This window comes from Chiloscyllium punctatum, chromosome 25 (assembly GCF_047496795.1).
Source record: "Chiloscyllium punctatum isolate Juve2018m chromosome 25, sChiPun1.3, whole genome shotgun sequence".
NCBI classification, from domain to species: Eukaryota; Metazoa; Chordata; class Chondrichthyes; order Orectolobiformes; family Hemiscylliidae; genus Chiloscyllium; species Chiloscyllium punctatum.
In genome coordinates, this window is record NC_092763.1 from 17,209,296 (window position 1) to 17,231,994 (window position 22,699).

Below are 22,699 nucleotides of genomic sequence, written 5' to 3' on the forward strand. Positions count from 1 at the left end.
TTCTCCCTTTTCCTCACTGGGGGCCACTTTGCTCCTGTCATCCAGAACTTACACCTCATTCTTTCCAAATTACTACCAGCCTATATACTTCCAACAACCTTCTCTTGGTCATACAATATAACCCCAATGTTGTCCACTCTCCTCCCATACAATGTCCACTCTTTAACTGAAGCCTTTTGAGGTGTTGCCCTGAGTATGTGAACAATGTATTTGATCTGCAGCTTGCTGTGTGCTATTCTCTTTGACCACTCTTTGAGTGGCGTCTTGAACCTTCTTGCATTAGGTTAAAATGACTGTAGAGGAATATATGAACACACTCTGCTTTCATCCACTAATGGTGCTAAGAGTAATCTCTAACTGATGACATCCCTCTTCCCTGTTAACTTTGAGTTATAATGTCACTTTACTTGTTAAAGTTGCTCAAACAACATCAAATTGTAAAAGCTTATTACATTTATTTCTTTTAACAACACATTTACACCAGAAATCAATGCTTTGGAATTAATGTGTTTCCGATTAGCAAAGGGCTCCTGCATTGCTGAAAAAAGTGTCAGTGTGTATTGATCAGTGGCTGGTGATTCTAATCTTGGCAGGCTCTGGTAATTAACATGCAAAGTTATTTATTCGGTTTATGCACATTTAATGAAGAATCTTTTATTACGCTTCTTCACCACTGACACTAAATGACCGAAATAGTCTTGGAGGCTGAACTAAACAGCTGTTGAAATAAAATTGAAACTAATTAGTTACTGGGAGAATTGGGAGACATAATAATATGAATATTTGTTAGAGCAGCTGAGTGGATCCAAAGTGAATAAACCTATGGGATTTTGACCATGCAATGAAGGCTGACGTCTTCAAAATAAACCTTTGCCTAATGTGTTTGAAATGTAGCACTGATTTTCAACTTTGAAGGTCACTGAGAATGTGTTAGAATTCATTAGTGCAGGCAGTAACCATTTATCAAAGTGGAGTTCAGTGACATAGCACAAGCTTAATATGGTTTGAAACTAATTCCCAAGACTTTATGGGGATTTTGCTTTTTTGGAGACAAGAAGTTTGCAAACTCTGTGCTGGGCCATCTGTCAATGTTGATAGGTTCAAGATTAGAGTAGTGCTGGAAAAACACAGCAGGTCAGGCAGCATCTGAGGAGCAGGAAAATCGACGTTTTGGGCAAAAGCCTAGTGTTTCTTGATGAAGGGCTTTGGCCCGAAACATCGACTTTCCTGCTCCTTGGATGCTGCTTGATCTGCTGTGCTTTTCCAGCACTACTCTAATCTTGACTCTGATCTCCAGCATCTGCAGTCCTCACTTTTGCCCAATATTGATAGGTTTCCCTGAAAGTATCAACACACTCAGTCTTATATTCCATATAGACCTGAATCAAATCTTGACCCACTTTTCTAAGCTTCTCATTTACTGAGATGCATCTACTCCAAACGTTATAGACTGCTCCTGTTTGTAGAATTTAAGTGAATCCCCTGATAGTATCCCCTACCTGCATACAATTAAACACAATTGGGTGGCACAGTGGTTAGCACTGCTGCCTCACAGCGCCAGAGACCCGGGTTCAATTCCTGCCTCAGGCAACTGTCTGTGTGGAGTTTGCACATTCTCCCAGTGTCTGCGTGGGTTTCCTCCGGGTGCTCTGGTTTCCTCCCACAGGCCAAAATGTGCAGGCTAGGTGAATAGGCCATGCTAAATTGCCCAGAGTGTTAGGTGAAGGGTAAATGTAGAGGATTGGGTCTGGGTGGGTTGCTGTTCAGAGGGTCGGTATGGACTTGTTGGGGCGAGGGGGCCTGTTTCCACACTAAGTAATCTAATGAACATATTCCCCTTCATTTAAATAAAATAAATTTTTTTTTTGTACAAACTAAATTTTAAAATAGGTTAAATCCTGCACAGGATATTCTGTAAACAGCACTCTATCATTGGACACTTCTCATATAGGGCCATGAATAATTTCTTCACAACGACTTTTTTTTTAAACAATCTGACAGTTATGACTTGCATCCACATATTTAACTTTAGACATTTCCTTTCCCTCCAAATTGTGACATGTGAGGTTTTATCTGGACCATTTTTACAGAAGACAAATTCGTCGAATTGTAAACTATGTCATTGCTTATTTAATGACTCATTTCAGCAACTTTTCATGGAATTACAATCTTCTTTTGGTGATTGCAATGTACTGTCATCACTAACCTTAAAGCAAGTAATTCCGTTTATATTCCTCAATGTGTTTTGAGAAGATTTATAGCTCAGGTTGAGGTTCGGGGTGTAGGGTTGCTCGCTGAGTTAGAAGGTTCATTTCCAGATGTTTTGTCACCCAAAGAAACCCAAACGTATAAATAGAAAGCAGGAATTAGCAGTGCTTCGCCCAGGGACCCACTGAAAATGTTACCCATTAGGGAGATGAACCTTGCAGCTTAGGGAGCAAACCTACATCCATATTCCTCAATCTTGCATCAATCCTCAAAATTAGTGAATCAAGATCATATTCTACTCAATGTGTCCCACATACTATCAAAGCACGGTTACTGTTCAATGCTGGTGGCTATCACATTCATTGCAGGACTACATTACCTTGTGATCGGTATAAGTTTGGGTTTCTTCATCATTTTCATTCTCCTCTTCCTCCGAATTCTCATGCACATGTCATTTAGAGGACCACATCTCTCAACTTAAGGCTTGGTGATACTTTTGAGTACCAATCCATTAATTGACAACTTAACTTAATGAATCTTTCATACTAACTTATAAAGTTGATGATCCGGTTTCATTGGAACCATTTAAATAACTTCAGGATTTCAAAGTTACACATTTGTTGTGGTTCTGTTCGCCGAGCTGGGAATTGGTGTTGCAGATGTTTTGTCCCCTGTCTAGGTGACATCCTCAGTGCTTGGGAGCCTCCTGTGAAGCGATTCTGTGATCTTTCCTCCGGCATTTATAGTGGTTTGTCTCTGCCGCTTCCGGTTGTCAGTTCCAGCTGTCCGCTGTAGTGGCCGGTATATTGGGTCCAGGTCGATGTGCTTATTGATTGAGTATGTGGATGAGTGCCATGCCTCTAGGAATTCCCTGGCTGTTCTCTGTTTGGCTTGTCATATACTAGTAGTGTTGTCCCAGTCAAACTCCTAGACAGGGGACAAAACGTCTGCAATACAAATTCCTAGCTCAGCAAACAGAACCACAACAATGAGCACCTGAGCTACAAATCTTCGCACAAACTTTGACACATTTGTGTTGTCCACTAGAAATATTGATGCATTCCTTACATTCCTGGAAACATCCATAGATCCATGGAGATTCTTTGGAATAATTTTAAGCTCCAGGGATCAGTAGAACGGTTGTTTCATTCCAGAGGCTTGTTGGAATCATTAACCCATTCCCAAGGATGTTGTCCAAATATAGATGCTGAGTTTGACGTTTAATTGTTCCTAATGGCAATGTGGTTCTGACAAAGTGCATAAGGGTGTTTCTTAAGTGTTGCCATTGGAATTTTTGCTGTTTTTTGACCTGTGCTCATTATATGGGCTTGGGTGTAGAGTACTTAAATTTGAGTAATGATACAAAACTCAGAGGTTGTGAAAAGTGAAGGTGATAGTAGCAGACTTCAAGAAGATGCTAACACCCTGGTGAAATGGCCAGGCACGTGGCAGATGAAAGTTTACTGAGAAGTTACAAAGATGGTTTTCCGTTTCAAAATGTCAGATCCATAAATGGCTGCATAAACAGGAGCAGTGTGTGCAAAATTAGGAAAGTTGTCCCAAACCTTTACAAATGACTGGTTAGGCTCCAGCAAGAATATTGTTTAATACAAGCTTAAATTTAAGGAAGACAAGAAGGATGCAAGGGGGGATTCACTAGAACGGTGCTAGAGATGAAAAAGTTCAATCATGCAGAAACTAGAGAAACTGAGGCTATTCTCCTTTGATCGAAGGGGCGAAGAGAAGACGCAAAAGAAGTTCACAATTATGACTAGTTTTGAAAGAATAAATAAAGAGAGATTGCTTCCAGTGATGAAGCATGTCTGATTCCAGTTGGTGACAGCTAAACATTTGTTGGTACAAAGATGAACATAGTACAGTGTATAGACAGTAATTTCCAATTTCAAACAGATCATAAATCACTCGTGAGCTTACTGAACAGGAGAGGTTTGTTACCTTGTTTTGATTGTTTAGTTTCTCTGGTAAGGCTGTGTTAGCTTCCAGCCTCCATGACTGCTCACACATGCTAAGGTGATACCTCCTTGGCTTCTCTTCCTGCTTTACTTTCAAGAGGTTTACCTGATTAGTGTCTGGAATGAGCAGGTTGTTTTATGAGGAAAGCCTGGACAAGACTACACCTGTACTGTCTGGAGTTTAGAATAGTCAGAGGCAGCTGAATTAAATCTAATAAGATCATGAAGTGATTTTGACCAAGTGGGGTGGGAAGTATGTTTTCTCTTGAAATTGGCAGGTACAATGCTTTAGGCATCACGGAGACTTGGCTACAAGGGTATCAGAGTGTGTTGCTGGAAAAGCACAGCAGGTCAGGCAGCAACCGAGGAGCAGGAAAATCGACACTGAGAGGATGAGGCAACCATGCCTGACAACGGAAGTGAGGGACAGCAAAAGGAAAAGCTTACAATGTGGTGAAGATTATTGGAAAACCAAGCCTTTAAGAACCAGCTGAGGACAACTATAAAAGTAACAAAAGGGCAGAGGATGAAATATGAGAATATGCTAGGTAGTAATATTAAAGAAGATTGGAAGAGTTGTTGTAGGTATATTAAAGGTAAGAGAGAAGCAAGACTGGACACTAGACCACTTGAAAATGAAGCTGGAGAAGTCATAGTTGGGAGCAAAGAAATAACAGAGGAATTTGCATCAGTCTTCACTGGTGAAAGGCACCATTAGCATGCCAGAACCTCAAGAGTCACGGGGCAGAAGTGGGTGTAGTGGCCATCACTGAGGAGAAGCTGCTGGGGAAGCTGGAAGGTGGATAATTCAGCCGGACCCGATGGACCACACCTCAGAGCTCTGAAGGAGATAGCTGTAGAGGCATTGGTGGTGATCTTTCAGGAATCACTGCAGTCAGGGACGGTGCCAGAGGAAAATGACTAATTTAACCCCCTGTTTAAGATGGGAAGGAGGCCGAAAACAGGACACTATTGGCTGGTTAGCCTGACCTCCGTTGTTTGTAAGATTTGAGAGTCCATTGTAAGGATGAGATTGAGGAGGACTCGGAAATGCATGGTAACATAGGGCTGAGTCAGCACAGCTTCATCAAAGGGTGTCATGCATGATAAACCAGTGAGAGTTCTTTTGAGGAGGTAATGAGAAAGTTAGACAAAGGAGAGCCAGTGGGCATGATCAATTTGGATTTTGAGAAGACCTTTGACAAAGTACCACACAGAGGCCTGCTAAAATTAATGGTGTTTGGGGCAAGATACTGGCATGGATAGAGGATTGGCTGATTGGCAGAGAGTGGGAATCAAGGTTTTTTTTTCTAGATGGCAGCTGGTGACTAGTGGAGTTCCACAGGGGTCAGAACCGGACCACAACTGTTCACATTAGATTACTTATTGTGGAAGCAGGCCCTTCAGCCCAACAAGTCCACAACGACCCTCCGAAGAGCAAGCCACCCAGACCAATTCCCCTATATTTACCCCTTCACCTAACACTACGGGCAATTTAGCATGGCCAATTCACCTAATCTGCACATTTTTAGACTGTGGGAGGAAACTGGAGCACCCAGAGGAAACCCACACAGACACTGGGAGAATGTGCAAACTCCACACAGACAGTTGCCTGAAGCAGGAATTGAACCCAGGTCTCTGGCGCTGTGAGGCAGCAGTGCTAACCACCGTGCCACTGTACCACCCACATTATGCATGAACAATCTGGACGAATGAACTGAAGACATTGTTGCTAAGTTTATAAATGACATAAAGATAGGTGGAGGGACAGGCAGTGTTGAGGAGCACAGGTGAGGAGCACAGGCTAGAAAAATGGGCAAAGAAGTGGCAGATGGCATACAATGTGAGAAAGTGTGAGGTTATACACTTCAGTAGGAAGAACAGAGGCAAATACTATTTTTTGCACAGGGAAAGACTTCATAAATCTGAAGCAGAAAGAGAGTGCTAATTGAGGATTCTCTTAAAGTTAACATGCAGGTTCAGTTGGTAGTTAGAAAGGCAAATGCAGTGTTGGCATTCATTTCAAGAGGACTGGAATACAAGGGCAGAGATGTAGTGCTGAGACTGTATAAGTCGCTGGTCAGCCCATATTTAGAATATTGTGAGTCGTTTTGGGCTCTGTACCTCAGGAAGGATGTGCTTGGAACATGTCCAGAAGAGGTTTACAAGAATGATCCCAGGAATAGAGTTGTCGTATAAGGACTAATTGAAGGCTCTGGGACTATGTTCAATGGAGTTTACAGAATGCTGAGAGGCCTGGATAGAGTGGACATAGAGGAGATGTTTCCACTAGTAAGAGAGACCAGGACCCAAGGACACTGCCTCAGAGTGAAGGGATGATCCTTTAGAACTGAGATGAGGAGGAATTTCTTCAGCCAGAGGGTGGTGAATCTATGGAACTCATTGCCATAAAAGGCTGTGAAAGCCAAGTCAGTAAGTGTATTTAAAACAGGGGTTCTTGATTGGTAAGGGGGTCAATGGCTATGGAGAGATGACAGGAGAATGGAGTTGAGAAGCATATCAGCCATGATTGAATAGTGGAATGGACTCAATGGACCAGATACCCTAACTTTTCTCTTATCTTATGGTGGTTTCTCTTGGAAGAGTATTGAACTAGAAGTCATAGTTTAAAGATAAGGGAGTCATTCATTTAAAATCAAGATGAGAGGTTTTTTTTCTCTCTGAGGGTTGTGAGTCTTTATGCCTTTCCTGAAAAGGCAGTGGGTGAAGAATCTATCAATATTTTTCAGGCAGAAGTAGATAGATTTTTGATAACCAAGGGGGATGAAAGATATCCAGTAGTGTGCAGGAATAGACAGTTGGGGAAAAATCAGATCAGATCAGAACTGACTGGAGGGTGGAGTAGGCTAGCGGGCCAAGTTGTTCCCTATTCATGTTTCAAAACCCTTCTTTATGCCCTGAAATGCCCATCATCTGATTCAATATGAACAGTCATTTTTGTCCACACCAGCTCTGATTACCTCAGTTTTATATTGGCAATTGCTAACGATATTTTAAAATGTTTTGGTTTTTCCTGTCCATTTCTGAACTGCATCAAGAATCACATCGGGACATTTATTGCTGATCTGTTACAGATAATAGTAAATGCTGATGCTGCTAATCTTAATTTATCCTTTCCTGCATAATGTAATTATCCTTTCTTTACATACCAATAAATAAATCAGTGAAATAATTATTAGTAATTTAATCTAATTATGCTGACCTTATTCAATATTTTAAGGAAAATACAACTCCTATCACATCAGATGACATTCATTTTACACTTGTTATTTGCAAGAAATGCAGATTCTCCAATACAAGTTTCCTTGTATGCATTTACTATGTCATTTTACATTTCACACTTTCTTTTGCATCGCACTGTTCATCCAGAAATTACTGAAAGGTAAAAGAGAAAGTCAGTAACCAGATTGAAGGGAATGGTTTGTATTTTTGGGGTATTTATAGAAATATCTGTGGGACTTGGAGAGAAAGAACATGCGACTGGAACAATGTAGACAATGCTCTCAAAGAGCTAACACCGGTACAACGGGCCTAATGCCCTCTGTGTATTGTCATTCTATAATTCTATCTTCTCTGTTTAGAACTTTGAAGCATTTTTCGATGCCAGAGAGAACAATGCTGTCTATGCATTTCTAGGCCTGACAGCTCCACCTGGATCAAAGGTTAGAATAAAAATAAACCAAGGCTTTTCATTAATTCTGTCTTGACAAATGAATGAACCAGACATTTTTATGGATGTGGGTAATTGTGCTTGGGCTCCAATTCACAATGTGGAAATTACATTCATGAAAGCATTTTAATATTGTCAAACAATTTTCACTGAAACATTAACCAAACATATTAGAAACAGAAATTTCACATGAATCTATCTGTACAAATATTAACCTAACCAATGTTATTAACAGTACTTCCAGCATTGAGATTTGGAGTATATACCATCTACAAGATGTGGGCGGCACGGTGGCACAGTGGTTAGCACTGCTGCCTCACCGCGTCAGAGACCTGGGTTCAATTCCCACCTCAGGCGACTGACTGTGTGGAGTTTGCACGTTCTCCCCAGTGTCTGCGTGGGTTTCCTCTGGGTGCTCCGGTTTCCTCCCACAGTCCAAAAATGTGCAGGCCAGGTGAATTGGCCATGCTAAATTGCCCGTAGTGTAAGGTAAGGGGTAAATGTAGGGGTATGGGTGGGTTGCGCTTCGGCGGGTCGGTGTGGACTTGTTAGGCCGAAGGGCCTGTTTCCACACTGTGTAAGTAATCTAATCTTAAAAAAAAGATGCACTACATAAACTCGTGAAGGCTTCTCTGACAACACTTTCCAAAACCCAGACCTTCTACCATCTAGAAGGACAGGGACAGCAGATGGCTGACAATTGTAGCATTTACAAGTTCCCCTCCAAATCACACCCCATCCTGACTTACTGAAACCATACTGCTGTCATTGGGTAAAAGTCTTTGAATTCTCTCCCTAATGGGTGTTCATCAGATGAACGGCAGCAGTTTAAGAAAGCAGCACTCCAGTACCTTCTCAAGGGCAACTAGGGATGTGACAGTGTTAAACACATCCCAAGATCAAATGATAAAACACATTAAGTTCCTTTCAGATGCAAAAGCGTACAAGCTTGTACAGTGCACTGTTACGTGGTATGTGTAAACACTGAAGTTAAAGGCACCAATTTACCATTATATAGTGTTGAAAGATGTTTTTTTTTAAGTGGGCTTCACAAACCAATTAAACAAAGCTAGCGTTTATTGTGCTTTTCCAAATGTCCCATTTCTGCTGTGATACCGGTGTTGAAGCTCCACTTCAGATGAGTCAAGTCTTCCACAGAAATAGTAGAGAGGATTTTTAAATAATGTTGACATCTTAAGTGTAATGCCATGGTTCATTTATTTTGTACTATTGTCCAAATTTGTTTACCCTGGAATTCATGATGCAAGTGCACTCTCAAATTATGGGCCCTGGCTTCTGCAATCCTCTTATTGATTAGATTTATGATTTTTATTGCTCTCATTTGTAGTGTGTTAATAAAAAAGGTTGTCTACGCTGCCTCAACATTGAAGGTATTTACTTGCATTTGACCTGGTGGTCTTGCCTAAAATGATTACGGACCGAAGGAGACTATTTGACTCAGTGTAACTCTGATCGTTCTCACAATCTGTCTCCAACAGCTCTGCGAATGTTTCTGTTTCATGTGTTTACCCAATTAGTATTTTCTGAAATTCTTCATTGAATCCTTTTTCAGGCAGTGCATTCCAGACTGTAACAAGTGTGTGGCTGAGCACAGGGTTGGGTTTGCTGTGAGTTTTACTGTTGAACAGTTGGTGGCATTGACAGCTTCAGCCTCTACAGTATAGTTATTATGTCACTGAAGTATATAAGGGCCCTAATTGCTTAGAAGTGGACCTTTTCAGCTTTGCAGGAGAAGGGGTCAGAGTTGAAAAGGTGGGGTAAGAGGGAGGATGAGATTTCTTTTAAACAAAAATCAAAATTTACTTCATTGTAAAATTCAGACTGTTGATTACACCCACAAAGGAGCCACAATAAGGACTGCTTGCAAACCATGATTATTGGTCAGGTCGATAAGCATGTCAAGAGTTTATATGCCATTGAAACTTGCTTGGAGGTACAACTTGAGCCCTTGATGTGGTTTCTGACACAGCTCAGCAATAATTGGTCACAACAACAATCTCTGACCAATATGTTTATAGAACACCTTCAGGATAGTTAAAAGGTTCCAAAGTATTTCTCAGGAGCTTTGACACTGAGCTGTATAAGGAGATATAAGCATAACTAAAAGCTTGGATAGAGAGTTACCACACCACTGTGCATAATCATCTGCTCAAGATGACACCATTGTTTGCCACCCTCAAAAATGCATGCTTTTGCTGATAAGCTGTGTATAAGCCAACACACTTTCTTATTTCAATTAATATTTGCATGTTTTGGGCTTTACTAACCCAATGAGTTGATGTAGGGGAATAAGGTAGTCAGAGGGACCATATTGCAAAGGAGATTCACAGACTTTTAAAACACATTCATTGAAAAGAGAATGCACATGATGGCTGACAAACAGAAAATGGGTCCCTCTGTGAAAAGAATGAAGTACGAAGCTGGTTACCAACAAAAAGTTATAACGCCTGCAAACCGATCAAGTAATGAGACTGGACTGTGAAAATTTGGTGTAAGTGAAAACCTGGCACAGAAATGGAAGAAGGAATCTGCCTTGAAGATAATCTTATGGAGAGAGAGTTCTCAAACTAAAGGCCACAAATCTGATCCCATGTGGAAGCCTCATGGTGATTCAGAATAAATTGGACAAACATTTTGCAGGGTATTCCAAAAATGATGAACTTGAAAACGTTATAGGTAGAGTCTTCCAGGGGCCTGAATGACGTGGGCTATGGCAAGGAATGTTGCTGAACCACATGGAATGTCCAATGAGGCTTGTCACGACATTGGGAGGAACTCACTGCATCTTTTAACTGAGTTCTGAGCACCAAGGTGAGATTCCCACCGGGGAATGGTGAGTTGCCTGTTCTTGGGGGGATTATTCCCTGTTAAATACACACTTCTCCTCATTAAAATGCAACCACAAGCAAACTGAAGACCAAGAGTTCTCAACGTGACGGTCAAAGCAGGTACTTTGAGACTGCCGCTCGCCACCAGTTACCATGTCTACTACGGGGACCCCAGGCACCCCAACCTTTCAGGGCATGCTGCTGTCAGCACTAGACACATGCTCGCTAAATCCACGAACATTGGCATCTGACATATGCCCGTCCCTAAGATCCCTCACGAAGCATCTCTGATCCATTTACTGTATGTTTCCGCAATTCAATGCTGCACAAGTAGCTCTTATTGTAATGCAGCAACAAGCATACTGTCCACTCAGGGACACCAACCCAGCTCGTGGACTGGATCCGGCTCCATCTCCGGACTGTTTACTTACACTCTTCGCACTCACTCACTTAGAACATAGAACAATATAGCGCGGAATAGGCCCTTCGGCCTCAATGTTGCGCCGACCTGTGAACTATTCTCAGCTCATCCCCCTACACTATCCCATCATCATCCAAATATATATAATCACAGCATTTCTTGTTTTGCCTTACCTTGTAGTACTTTGCTCCTCAGCCTCAACAGATTCTCCGTATTGCTGTGTTACCTTGTTGTTTAGCACAGACAGAAAACCAGGAACTTGCAAGTTGGTGCTTAGAGGTCCCAGCACAAAGTAAGAAAGGGCAACCTCCAACACTAGCTCAGGGGCTTGGACATGATCAGAACACCCTTTGGGGTGGTTAGAGTCAGTGTCCTATCCCTTTAAGAACATCACATCGTCCACTATCCATCTTGACTCTTTCTCTGCCCTATTCCCCTGGAGTGATTCAGGTATCAAGGGAGATGAAGTGGATGGCACAACTATTACTTTCAGGAGGAGGTGCCCTGAGGAGTGAGCAGATGGTATAGAGGGCAGGAATGGTTCATGGTAGCAGGGATTGGGATAGCAGAGGTCAAGTGGGGAAGATGCTGCAGGTAATAATATAAGTAGTAGAGTGTTAGGGCTGCCTGTGGCTGAAGCAGTATAAAATGGCTGAAAGTAGTTTTCAGTCGAGATAAAATGGCTGAAGATTTTTAGCTGTGAGCAGCCACTGCATCTGTTTCTGTGTAACAGAACCCATTGTAAACACTTCAGAAGACCCATTGTGTGTAATCTTTATCTAGTTACTTTATCTAGTTATTGTAGATTTACTCCCTGTATAAAGGCATCTAATTTATTATTTGAGCATTGATGACAAGTGGATACAGTGACACAAGAGTAAATGTAAGGAAACTAGTGGTACTTGCATTGAGTGGAGAACGTCATTGAACTTCTTCCTACTTGCTGGGCATTTCACCAGATGACTAAGACTGCACTAATCCAGGGGCCATGGTCTGCTGATATCACCTCCTCTAGTCCTGAGGTAAGACGGCATTCTCCACCTGCACACACCTACCCACCAAGACTTCCAGGAGCCTGCCCACAAAGCAGGGCACCAATTTTCCTCTTCACTGCCCTGCCTGGGGTAAATGTCAGGAGTCGTGTAGGGCAGCACCAGATTGACAGTACTTGTTCAGGTTCACCATTCAATTTTAATGATGGTATCAGTGCCAGGGATGCTGGTGAATTCTGGGATATCCCGGCAGTAGTGAGTTGTTCTATGTATGTAGAGTGGTGGAATGGGGCTAGTATCAGGCCAGCAGTGTGGCGTAGGGATGGAATAGGTCATTAATGATATGTTTGGTAAGAAAACGTGTCACGCCTCACAGCAAGAAATCCTCCTTTGAAACCTTATGGACTAGATGTCTTGGTTTAAAAAGTTAAGATTCACCTCTATGATTGTGTCTCAAACTATCCTTGTAGAATTATTTCTTGAAATAAAATGTGATATATTGGTTTAATTTGGTGTTAAAACTATTTTTCACATTACGAAATGTTGACCGCCGATATATATATCAATACCTGCTTTTTGTACATTGTACCTAAGATGGTGCTGTGTGTGACGACATTGTACACTCTTCACTGTACTCCTGTTCTTTTGTAACTTGAGTACACCGGAATAAACATAATTTCAATTCTACTGTTTGACCTTTAAACTTGGCATATAAAGGGAACTTTTTGTGAAAGATTTCTCGAGGCTTCAAAGGTAAATGTTTAACTTTTCAAAGGTAAATGTAATCTATGGTAGGTTTTAAGGAGGACATTGAAAGGGGAGTGGGTGGGGTTTTCTCTCTAACATTCCCCTGCAAACTACACACCATCCTGACATGGGCCTGTATCTTTGATTCTTCATTGTCACTGGGTCAGAATCCTGGAATTCCCTTCTGAATGGCACTATGGCTGTACCTACATAAAGTGGACTGCAATTGTTTATCATGCCACCAACCCACCCACCAAAACAAGACATTTGTCATTCTGACACAAAGGCAGCAGCAAGTCCTCATCTATGAATTGCATTGCTCTTTCAGTTACCAGGAGAATTATTGTTCGGCCTGAGTTTTTGAGGAGTGGCTATGTCACACAATGCCACTCTGCCTTTTCCTTTTTCACACTTCTATATTTCTGGAAAGGTGATTCCAGTCTGGGCTCCCTCAGAAATGAGGAGCCATACTTGCATTCTGACAGCTCTCTCATAGCACCGAGGCAAACTGCAGTCCTGTTTCTCAGCTGTCAGCTGCCATATATCTGACATTGAAAGGTCCACATCAGCCACAGTGGAAAGCAGCTCATCACCACATCCTCAAGATCAGTTAGGGATGGGCAATAAATTCTGGCCAGTGCTGTCTGCGTCCCATACAGTATTACAGAGAATAGGCAGAGAGTGGTTCTGAGTTAAAATGATTTTAACTTGTTACTTTTCTTATTCATTGAGTGAGCGAAGTAATTATAACTTGAGGTTTAGTGTTAACAATCCAGTCACCTTAATACAGTATGAATGGTAGTAATGTCACTGGGAATGGACCTGTCGAAGGGAGAGTTTAGTGTAAGGGCCATTGTCTTGTTTGGCTACAGTATTCATTTGAGCTGATCCTCATGGTGCATTTGTGGTCCACCAGAGGCAGTGTCATAGTGGTATAAAGTCAGGAGGGAATTGTACTGGGAGTCCTTGACATTGAATCCTGACTCTGTGAAATGTCAGAATATCAGATCGAACACTGGTAAGGAAAATTCCTGCTGATTACCACCCTACATAGCTGACACGCTACCCATCTGGCACACTACTCCCTCCAAAGCTAATCTTCCTCTTAGTTGGCAGCCAACCCACTTGACTCCAAAATTAGCTGGCATCATCTCCCCCTTTGTCCACTGGCTTGCCAGCACCCTTACATTCCTCTGTATGTAGTTGCTCGATAGCAGCTGTCACAGTGGCTGATGTGGACCTTTCAATGTCAGAATATGGCAGCTGACAGCTGAGAAACGGGACCGCAGTTTGCCTCGGTGCTATGAGAGAGCTATCAGAATGCAAGTATGGCTCCTCATTTCTGAGGGAGCCCAGATTGGAATCACCTTTCCAGAAATGTAGAAGTGTGAAAAAGGAAAAGACAGAGTGGCATCCTGTGTGACATAGCCACTCCTCAAAAACTCAGGCCGAACAGTAATTCTCCTGGTAACTGAAAGAGCAATGCAATTCAGAGATGAAGGCTTGCTGCTGCCTTTGTATCAGAATGACAAATGTCTTGCTTTGGTGAGTGGGTTGCTGGCATGATGAGTGGGTCTGTTTCTCTCATTGACCCAGGGTGTCCAATCTGTAAAGTCCCTCCAACCAACACCACCGCCTCTTCCCCCCCCCCCCCCCCCCCCCCGCCAAGCCCGTAGAGAGACTATCAGACGGCCAAAGGTCTTCAATTCACCCACTGTTTCTGTCATAGTTCAGTCGAAATGAGTGAACTATGTTAAGTCAACAGTATCTTGTATCACAAGTCAGTCTAATAGTTAAAAGTGGCAGCAAAAAGCTGAGTGGCCTTATCTCTAATGGCTGGGGCTCACGAGATTCCAGTGATGTCCCCCATGTCTCATGAAACATGAGGTTAGAATGCTGGTGCAGCATGTATTCAAGAAGGCAAGTGGCACTTTGACCTTTTTGTTGCAAGGAGGTTGTAGTTTAGAAGTGGGAAAGTCTTGTGACAACTGTGCAGGTTATTGGTGAGGCTGTATCTGGAATACGGTTTTGGTCCCTGTAACTTAAAAACAAAGCTGTATCCTGGTAATTGATGCTATGCAAAAGAGGTTCATGAGGCTGGTTCTTGGGATGAAGGCATGCACTCATTACCATGCCTGCTGAATGTAATTGGTTGGGACAATGATTAATCTCATTCAGGGATGTTTGGGTTAAAATGTCCCCAACATGACTTGGTTTGTCGTTTATTACTGGATCATTGTCAGCAAAGTCCAGCTTCTCGTGTTTGATTAAAATGTTACAAAGAAATACCAGCACAATGTGTAATGGCAGGACAGTTTCACTTGATTCATTCACTATGACCTTGAAATTACTTTGCATGATACATTGAATATGATACCATTATTGGAATATAAAATGGCTTAACCCATCATTTACATTTCATACATATTAAATATGCACAATATATATGATACATATTGATATTTCTACATTAATAAAGTAGTATAGTTTGTATAGGGACTACCTGAAAATATAGAGAATTCACAATTCTGAGTTCAGCTCTTCCAGTGAGAAGCCAATCTGGGTTCCTGTCATCAATACTTCCTTGCTTCTACAATAACTGTAGGTATCTAATAGAGAATCTGTACTAAAAACATTGATGCTTGCATGGCAAGACATGGGTATCAAGCCGTCTCGTTATAAAATTGGTAACTGCTTTTCCTAAGTCAGCAAATTAATTTTAAAAATGCATTAAGCTTTTGTCGTCTTTGCATAATTTCAAAAGTACATCTGTGTTTTTTTTCCCCAATTCATCATAACCTTTCTAAATCATTGATCACCATCATGGATGGTACAGCATTTCAATCTTACTCTCCTGTTTGGTGGATCCTATCACTATTAACTCCTTCACGACTGATGTGACACTGCCCACCTACCATACAACTTCTTAATCTTTATAAGGATTATGTTGCAAATAGCATAGCCTCATGTTTTCTCCCAACAAATTTGTAGGATAGAACTTGCCTCTTCATGGAAAACTGGGGAAGCAGAGCTCCTGACACTCGCTGTACTGAATGGTACATGGAGGAGTGTGTCTTGGATATTGTGTCAACATAGAACAGTGCTCCCCAAGCCTTTAGCCACTGTGACCCCATCACAAGGTGTGAAAAATGTCATGGCCCCACAGTGAGAGACAGTTGGGATTGGGCAGTGGTAGTGTGATGGAGTGGAGAGGAATTGGTGGTTGGGGAGAGGTGTGGATGGGTGCACAGAGCTGTGAAGGGGGAGGCAAAGTGTTTGATCTTTAGAGATTTTTAAAAAGTCTATCTTTTCATTTTTATGTAACATTAAATGTCTGTTTGTCTCTGCTAATTAATTATCACTGCTCAGTCACCAAAGCCAATTCCAGTTGTATCAAGAAAAGTTTTTAAAAATTGTTTATGGGATTTGGAAATTGCTAGAAATAACAAAATTTATTTCTCCTCCCTAACTGCCCTTGCGAAAGCGTTGGTGAGGTACCATCTCAAACCCTTACTCATGTGTGGTGTCAGTATTCATATTGGTAGGGAGAGAGTTTCAGGATTTTGATCCAGTGACAATGAAGGAATATTTCCAATATTAATAATATTTCCAAGATGTTCAACGTATAGACAAAATTAACAAGATACACCCCAATAGGATAGTTCTAGCTTAAAATCTGCCAAACCCTTTCTGATGTAATCACAGATTCAGTTACAGTTTAGTAATTGCACTGTCCTATCTGCTCCTTATTGTATACTCATTGTAATGTCGGTTTGCATCCGAGTTCTCTGAACCTTTTGGGGAAGAATTTTAACTGTTAGTGACAGATCCAGGTATCTCTGTAGCAGGCTGGTTAATCAATTTCAGCAATAGATCCCTTTTCCAAAATGTTTAATAACTTGATCTCCTTCATTGGATATCTTGAGTGCACAGTGTGTGGGAATCTCTTCCCTTCACACTGGAAACAAAATCATCTAACACCACTTACAGTTAATAAAATACTTTAGAATGTAGTCCCTAGTGTGGCATACAAGATACTTTGCACACAGCTCCCATAACAGCGAAGTGTTAATAACAAAGTAATCTGTCTGGGGAATACATATTGGCCAGAACAAGGAGTGCTCTCCTACCTTTTCTTTGAAATAGTTGTCTGGTACCTTTTTTTTTGTCCATTTAAGAGGGAGATGGGGTATTGGTTCAATGTCTCAACTGAAAGATGACACCTCTGGCGTTGCAGTTGTTCCTCAGTGTCTCACTGAGGTATCAGCCTAGATCCTGTGTTTAAGTATCCTGAGCAATGCTTCAATCTACAGTCTCCGATGAAGTTGCTGTCACTGAATGAAGGTTGATACAATAGCATTTCAGTTAAGAACATAGCAGATAGTAACAGTAATAGGCTATTTGACTCTTTGGACTGCAATGCCATCCAATTGGGCTGCTTATCTCACTTGGTAATACTTTCCCACTCTATTGTCACATGCCTTGGTTCCATTAAGTCTCCATAATCTACAAGTCCTCTGACTTCAATATACCCACTGACTAGGCTACCACACCTTTTCATTGTAGAAAGTTACTAAAGTTCTCAATGTTTTTTCATATGAATGTATTTCTCCTTATCAGTCCTAAATGCCTGTTTCCATGTGGTGACACTGTGAGCCCCTAGACTACACAGTATTGTAACTTCTAGTCTTCATAGAACAATCTAATCATTCCAGGGATCAGGTAGACAAGCAAAACCTCATTGAAGTCCATCTCTGGGCAGTATACCCCTCCATAAATAAGAGACCAAGACTGTACACAGAACTCCAGATATGGTCTCATTAAGGTCTTCAAACTTTTATCACCTAATCCTTTGTAATAACATACTAATTTATTTCCCAATTGCTTGCCTTACCTGCACAATAACTTTGTGTGATTCCTATGCATGGGCACACTGTTTTTGATCAGTAAACATCTTGGGTTTATCACTTTTATAATAAAAAATTCTGCTTTTCCATTTTTTTCAGCAAAGTGGATAATTTCACTTTCTCCGCATTATATTCCATTGGGGACACTTTTGCTGACTCAACTCGTGTCTCTAATTCCTTTGTAGCCTCTTTGCATTCTCCTCAGAGCTTACTTTCTCATCTTGATACCAAACTTTGATGCAGCGCCCTTATTTACCTTGTCTAAATTATAGATGGAAATGACAACTATCTGAGGTCAGCACACTGAACCTTTCAGTACCCCACTCACTCTGGCCCATTAATTCCTTTAGTGACAGAATATTAGTTCCAGCTACAAAGGCAGATCATGACAAACAGCTACGAAAACTGAATTTTTTATTAACTCAGCTGTTTATAGGAAGCAGAGGTGATTCACATTCTTATTCACGAGTTTCTTCATTTGCATTATTGAAAGAGTTCATCCACCAGTTTACTTTAAGTTCTCCATCAATTGATCTTGCAACTAGCTGAAATTCTCCCAGGGATTGTGCCAAATACAGCTCAGGGTAAAAACAATGACTGCAGATACTGAAAATCAAATACTGGATTAGTGGTGCTGGAAGAGCACAGCAGTTCAGGCAGCATCCAACGAGCAGCGAAATCAACGTTTCGGGCAAAAGCCCTTCATCAGGAATAAAGGCAATGAGCCTGAAGCATGGAGAGATAAGCTAGAGGAGGGTGGGGGTGGGGAGAGAGTAGCATAGAGTACAATGGGTGAGTGGGGGAGGAGATGAAGGTGATAGGTCAAGGAGGAGAGGGTGGAGTGGATAGGTGGAAAAGAAGATAGGCAGGTCGGACAAGTCAAGGAGGCAGTAACTGAGCTGGAAGTTTGAAACTAGGATGAGGTGGGGGAAGGGGAAATGAGGAAGCTGTTGAAGTCCACATTGATGCCCTGGGGTTGAAGTCAAGATTAATCTAGTAGGGTATAGCAAAATAGTTATCACTGGAACAGAAGTATGTTTTATGGGGGAATAGTTTCCAGTCTTCAAGATACTAACCAATATAATTTATTATGAAAATAGTATAAATTACTAAAATGCTTTTTCTCTATTATTGTAAATCTTAGCAGTGATGCATTTGCACATACTACGCACTCATAAATACGATGTAATTTTTTTCTGTCATTTTCAATTGACAATGGAGTCAAAGGGTGGAGTGGAGGGGTATAGACAAGAAAGTGAAATTGGCGCCACACTATTATTGAAAACCAGAACAGACTGAGTGGAAGGTCACAGCCCGAAACGTTATCTTTCCTGCTTGTCCAATGCTGACCAACCTGCTGTGTTTCTCCAGCTCCACATCTATTATTGTGGGTGGCACGGTGGCTCAGTGGTTAGCACTGCTATCTCATAGTGCCAGGGACCCAGGTTCGAGTCCAGCCTCGGGTGACTGTCTGTGTGGAGTTTGCACATTCTCCCTGTGTCTGTGTGAGTTTCCTCCAGATGCTCCAGTCTCCTCCCACAATCCAAAGATGTGCAGATTAGGTGAATTGGCCAGGCTAAATTGCCCAGAGCATAGTTTATTAATCAGGGATAAATATAGGTTAGGGGAATGGGTCTGGTGGGTTGCTCTTCGAAGGGTCAGTATTGGCTTGTTGGGCAGAAGGGCCTGTTTCCACACTGTAGGAATTATAATTCTAATCTATGGACTCTGGCTTTCAGCATCTGCAGTCCTTACTGTCAGTGAGTTGCCTATTCCCATTCCTCATTCATATGTTTGAGATTGATTGAATGTAAAATGTGAAGCATGTAAATGTTGCATATGGTTCAGGAGCTTAATGATATCAAAAGGATTAAACATTCAAAAGTATAAGTACAGTGTGTTTGGGTACTGATATAATGTGCTAAAGAATGACAGGACATATATTCTCTCTAATGTGGTCACCAGTGAGTCCAGCTGTTTCTGAAGGAGGTTTGAAAAATTCTACAGGCAGTGTGGTGAAGTTACAGCGCATCTCTCCTGATCGGAGAACATCCCATGGAGTTTCAAAACAACAAACTACTTTGGAATTTTAGTCACTGTTGTAAGAGAGAGCGAGACAGTTCATACTCTTCCACATTTAATGATCACATCCCAACAATTGATACCCAGCGTAAGGTGAATTAAGTCAGAATGATGAATTTCTCTGCTTGAGTTGGACAGTTTTTTTTTCTGTAAGTGGTACTGATGACAGTGTGAGGTAACAAATTTATTTAAAAACTCTTACTTGGAAATGCTTATAAGTGGAGGATACAGTATATAACATGTATTTTCATATTTAATTTTTTTAATATATTCACTCATGGGATGAGGGCCTCACTGGCTAGGCCAGCATTTATTGCCCATCCCTAATTGCCCAGAGAGCCATTAAGAGTCAACCATATTGCTATGGATCTGTTGAAGTCACATGTAGGTAAGATCAGATAAGGAAGGCCGTTTCCTTCCCTAAAGATATGAGCGACCCAGATGTTTTTGTTTCCAACAATCGACAATGGATTCATGGTCATAGACTCATAGAGATGTACAGCACAGAAACAGACCCTTAAGTCCAACTCGTCCATGCTGACCAGATATCCTAACCCAATCTAGTCCCACCAGTCAGCACCGGCCCTATTCCTCCAAACCCTTCCTATTCATATATCATCCAGCTGCCTTTTAAATGTTGCAATTGTACTAGCCTCCACCATTTCCTCTGGTAGCTCATTCTACACACCACCCTCTGCATAAAAAAGTTGCCCCTTAGATCCCTTTAGGTCTCACCCTAAGCCTATGCCCTCTAGTTCTGGACTCTCCCACCCCACGGATAAGACCTTGTCTATATACTGTATCCATGCCCCTCATGATTTTGTAAACCTCTATAAGGTCACCCCTCAGCCTCTGACACTCCATGGAAAACAGCCCCAGCCTGTTCAGCCTCTCCCTATAGCTCAAACCCTCCAACCCTGGCAACATCCTTGGAAGTCTTTTCTGAACCTTTTCAAGTTTCACAACATCCTTTTGATAGGAAGGAGACCAGAATTGCATGCAATATTCCAAAAATGGCCTAACCAATGTCCTGTACAGCCGCAGCATGATCTCCCAACTCCTGTGTCAATACTCTGACCAATAAAGTCATCTTTAGATTCTTAATTCCAGTTTTCTATTGAATTCAAATTCCACCATCTGCCGTGGCCAGATTCGAACCTAGGTCCCCAGAACATTACTGGGGTCTCTGGATTAATAGTCTAGTGATAATACCACGAGGCCATCACTTCTCCGTAAATTCTCTATTAATGAAGATGTATTGTGTAAAAGAGACATGATAGGGTTACAAGGTATGTCTTTTTCTGATACTTTGCCCTCCTTTTTTCAAAAGTACATAAGCAAATAATATGGTTGTAGATTGTAATGGAATCACTCCAGTGTTTTACATAGGCATCAAGTTGGTACGACAAGGGAGTTACAGGCACTGTTTGAAGGGAGAAGGATTGTAGCTTCTAACTCGAGTTTCTAGCCTTTTGGTTAAGTTCAGCTCGAGATGTGAAGCTGATTGACTTTATTCGTCTGGGCAATGGTTCCCCATTTATAAAACAGTAGCAGTAGATTTTACCTGATGCTGGAGAATGAGAGAGAGAAAGGAGGAGGAACTCACCGGGACGACTAGTCCATTTCGCTGACCTAACCTGCGTGCACAAAGTGGCCACCTTGCTGCAGTTTGTCCCTTCTAGGAAGGCAGGTAATCCTATGGATATACAGTCAGATCAGCAGAGGCCTCAATCTCATGGGCCCAGGAGTAATCTGCTCACATGTTCCCATCAGAAAAACAGTATGTTTCCTGTGTCCTTCTGTGGACTGCCTACAATGCACCTTTCTCATGAAAACTCCTCAACACCTGCTACAAATGGGGTTTGTTGCATCTAATTTGTATCTTGAATTTGAAACTGGAGGGTTTCTTTCTGTATGCCATAGCAGCCTGACTTGTGGAATCCAATGAAACCCTGAGCTAGTTCTGATGACAACTTGGCAACAAAGGCCCCGGACAAAAATGACAAATATCTGGGATGGGATGAGAGTGGCCAGTTTCTGTGGCCATTTCCACTTGGAGAACTGAATCAAAATCACTTCCCGCCTTAACAGAATGAAACAAGTTAAACTCTTGCACCTTGGCATAAAAATCGAGTGACCAACCATTCGGAAAAGATCTGTTCTATTTGCTGTAATGTCACCAGGAGAAAGTGAGCCCTACAGATGCTGGAGAGTCTGAGTCAGAAAGTATGTGGTGCTGGAAAAGCACAGCAGGTCAGGCAGTATCCAAGGAGTAAGAGGGTTGACATTTCAGGCATAAGCCCTTCATGTACCAGTCATGGTAATGTACTTACACAACTTGACTGTCAAGTTAGAAAACCACATTTGGTCTTAAAAGGCTTTGATTCTGGATGTGTAAAATTCTGAGTTACAATTTATAATGCATAGGTTTTATAATTGGATGTATTTTTGTTCCAACTTTCCTCCCTTGGGCCTATATTTTGCTGTGCAATTTCAATAATTTATTTAGGCTGATCTTGGAGGACTGCTTTCACTAGAATACCCAATTATTCTAAAATGACCATTCGTCATTACATATCATTTTGGTGCCCTACAGTGACTCAGATTTAATCATGCCATTTGTATGATTATCCGTATATGGAGTTGGTCGCAACACTCCTTTTATGGGATGGGCATCAAACATTATGAAAGGGGAAAATAATCAATAGTAATATTCACAAGACAGATTAAGAACTCCATGTGATTGTATGGTGATATGCTGAAACAACAGTTTGCATTGGTTAATCAGGTAGTTAGTATCTTTTAAATCAGATTATAATAGAAATTATT

General features: G+C 41.5%; 1 protein-coding gene across 2 annotated transcripts in view; it reads left to right on the plus strand.

Moving 5' to 3' along the window:
• Nucleotides 1–22,699, plus strand: part of LOC140495723 (adapter SH3BGRL-like) — a 76,971-nt gene that overhangs the window by 47,448 nt on the left and 6,824 nt on the right. For both annotated transcript variants that reach the window (XM_072594752.1, XM_072594753.1), the window contains exon 3: nucleotides 7,784–7,864. In XM_072594752.1, coding sequence (XP_072450853.1) covers nucleotides 7,784–7,864 — 81 coding nt within the window. The remainder of the gene's footprint in view (nucleotides 1–7,783; nucleotides 7,865–22,699) is intronic.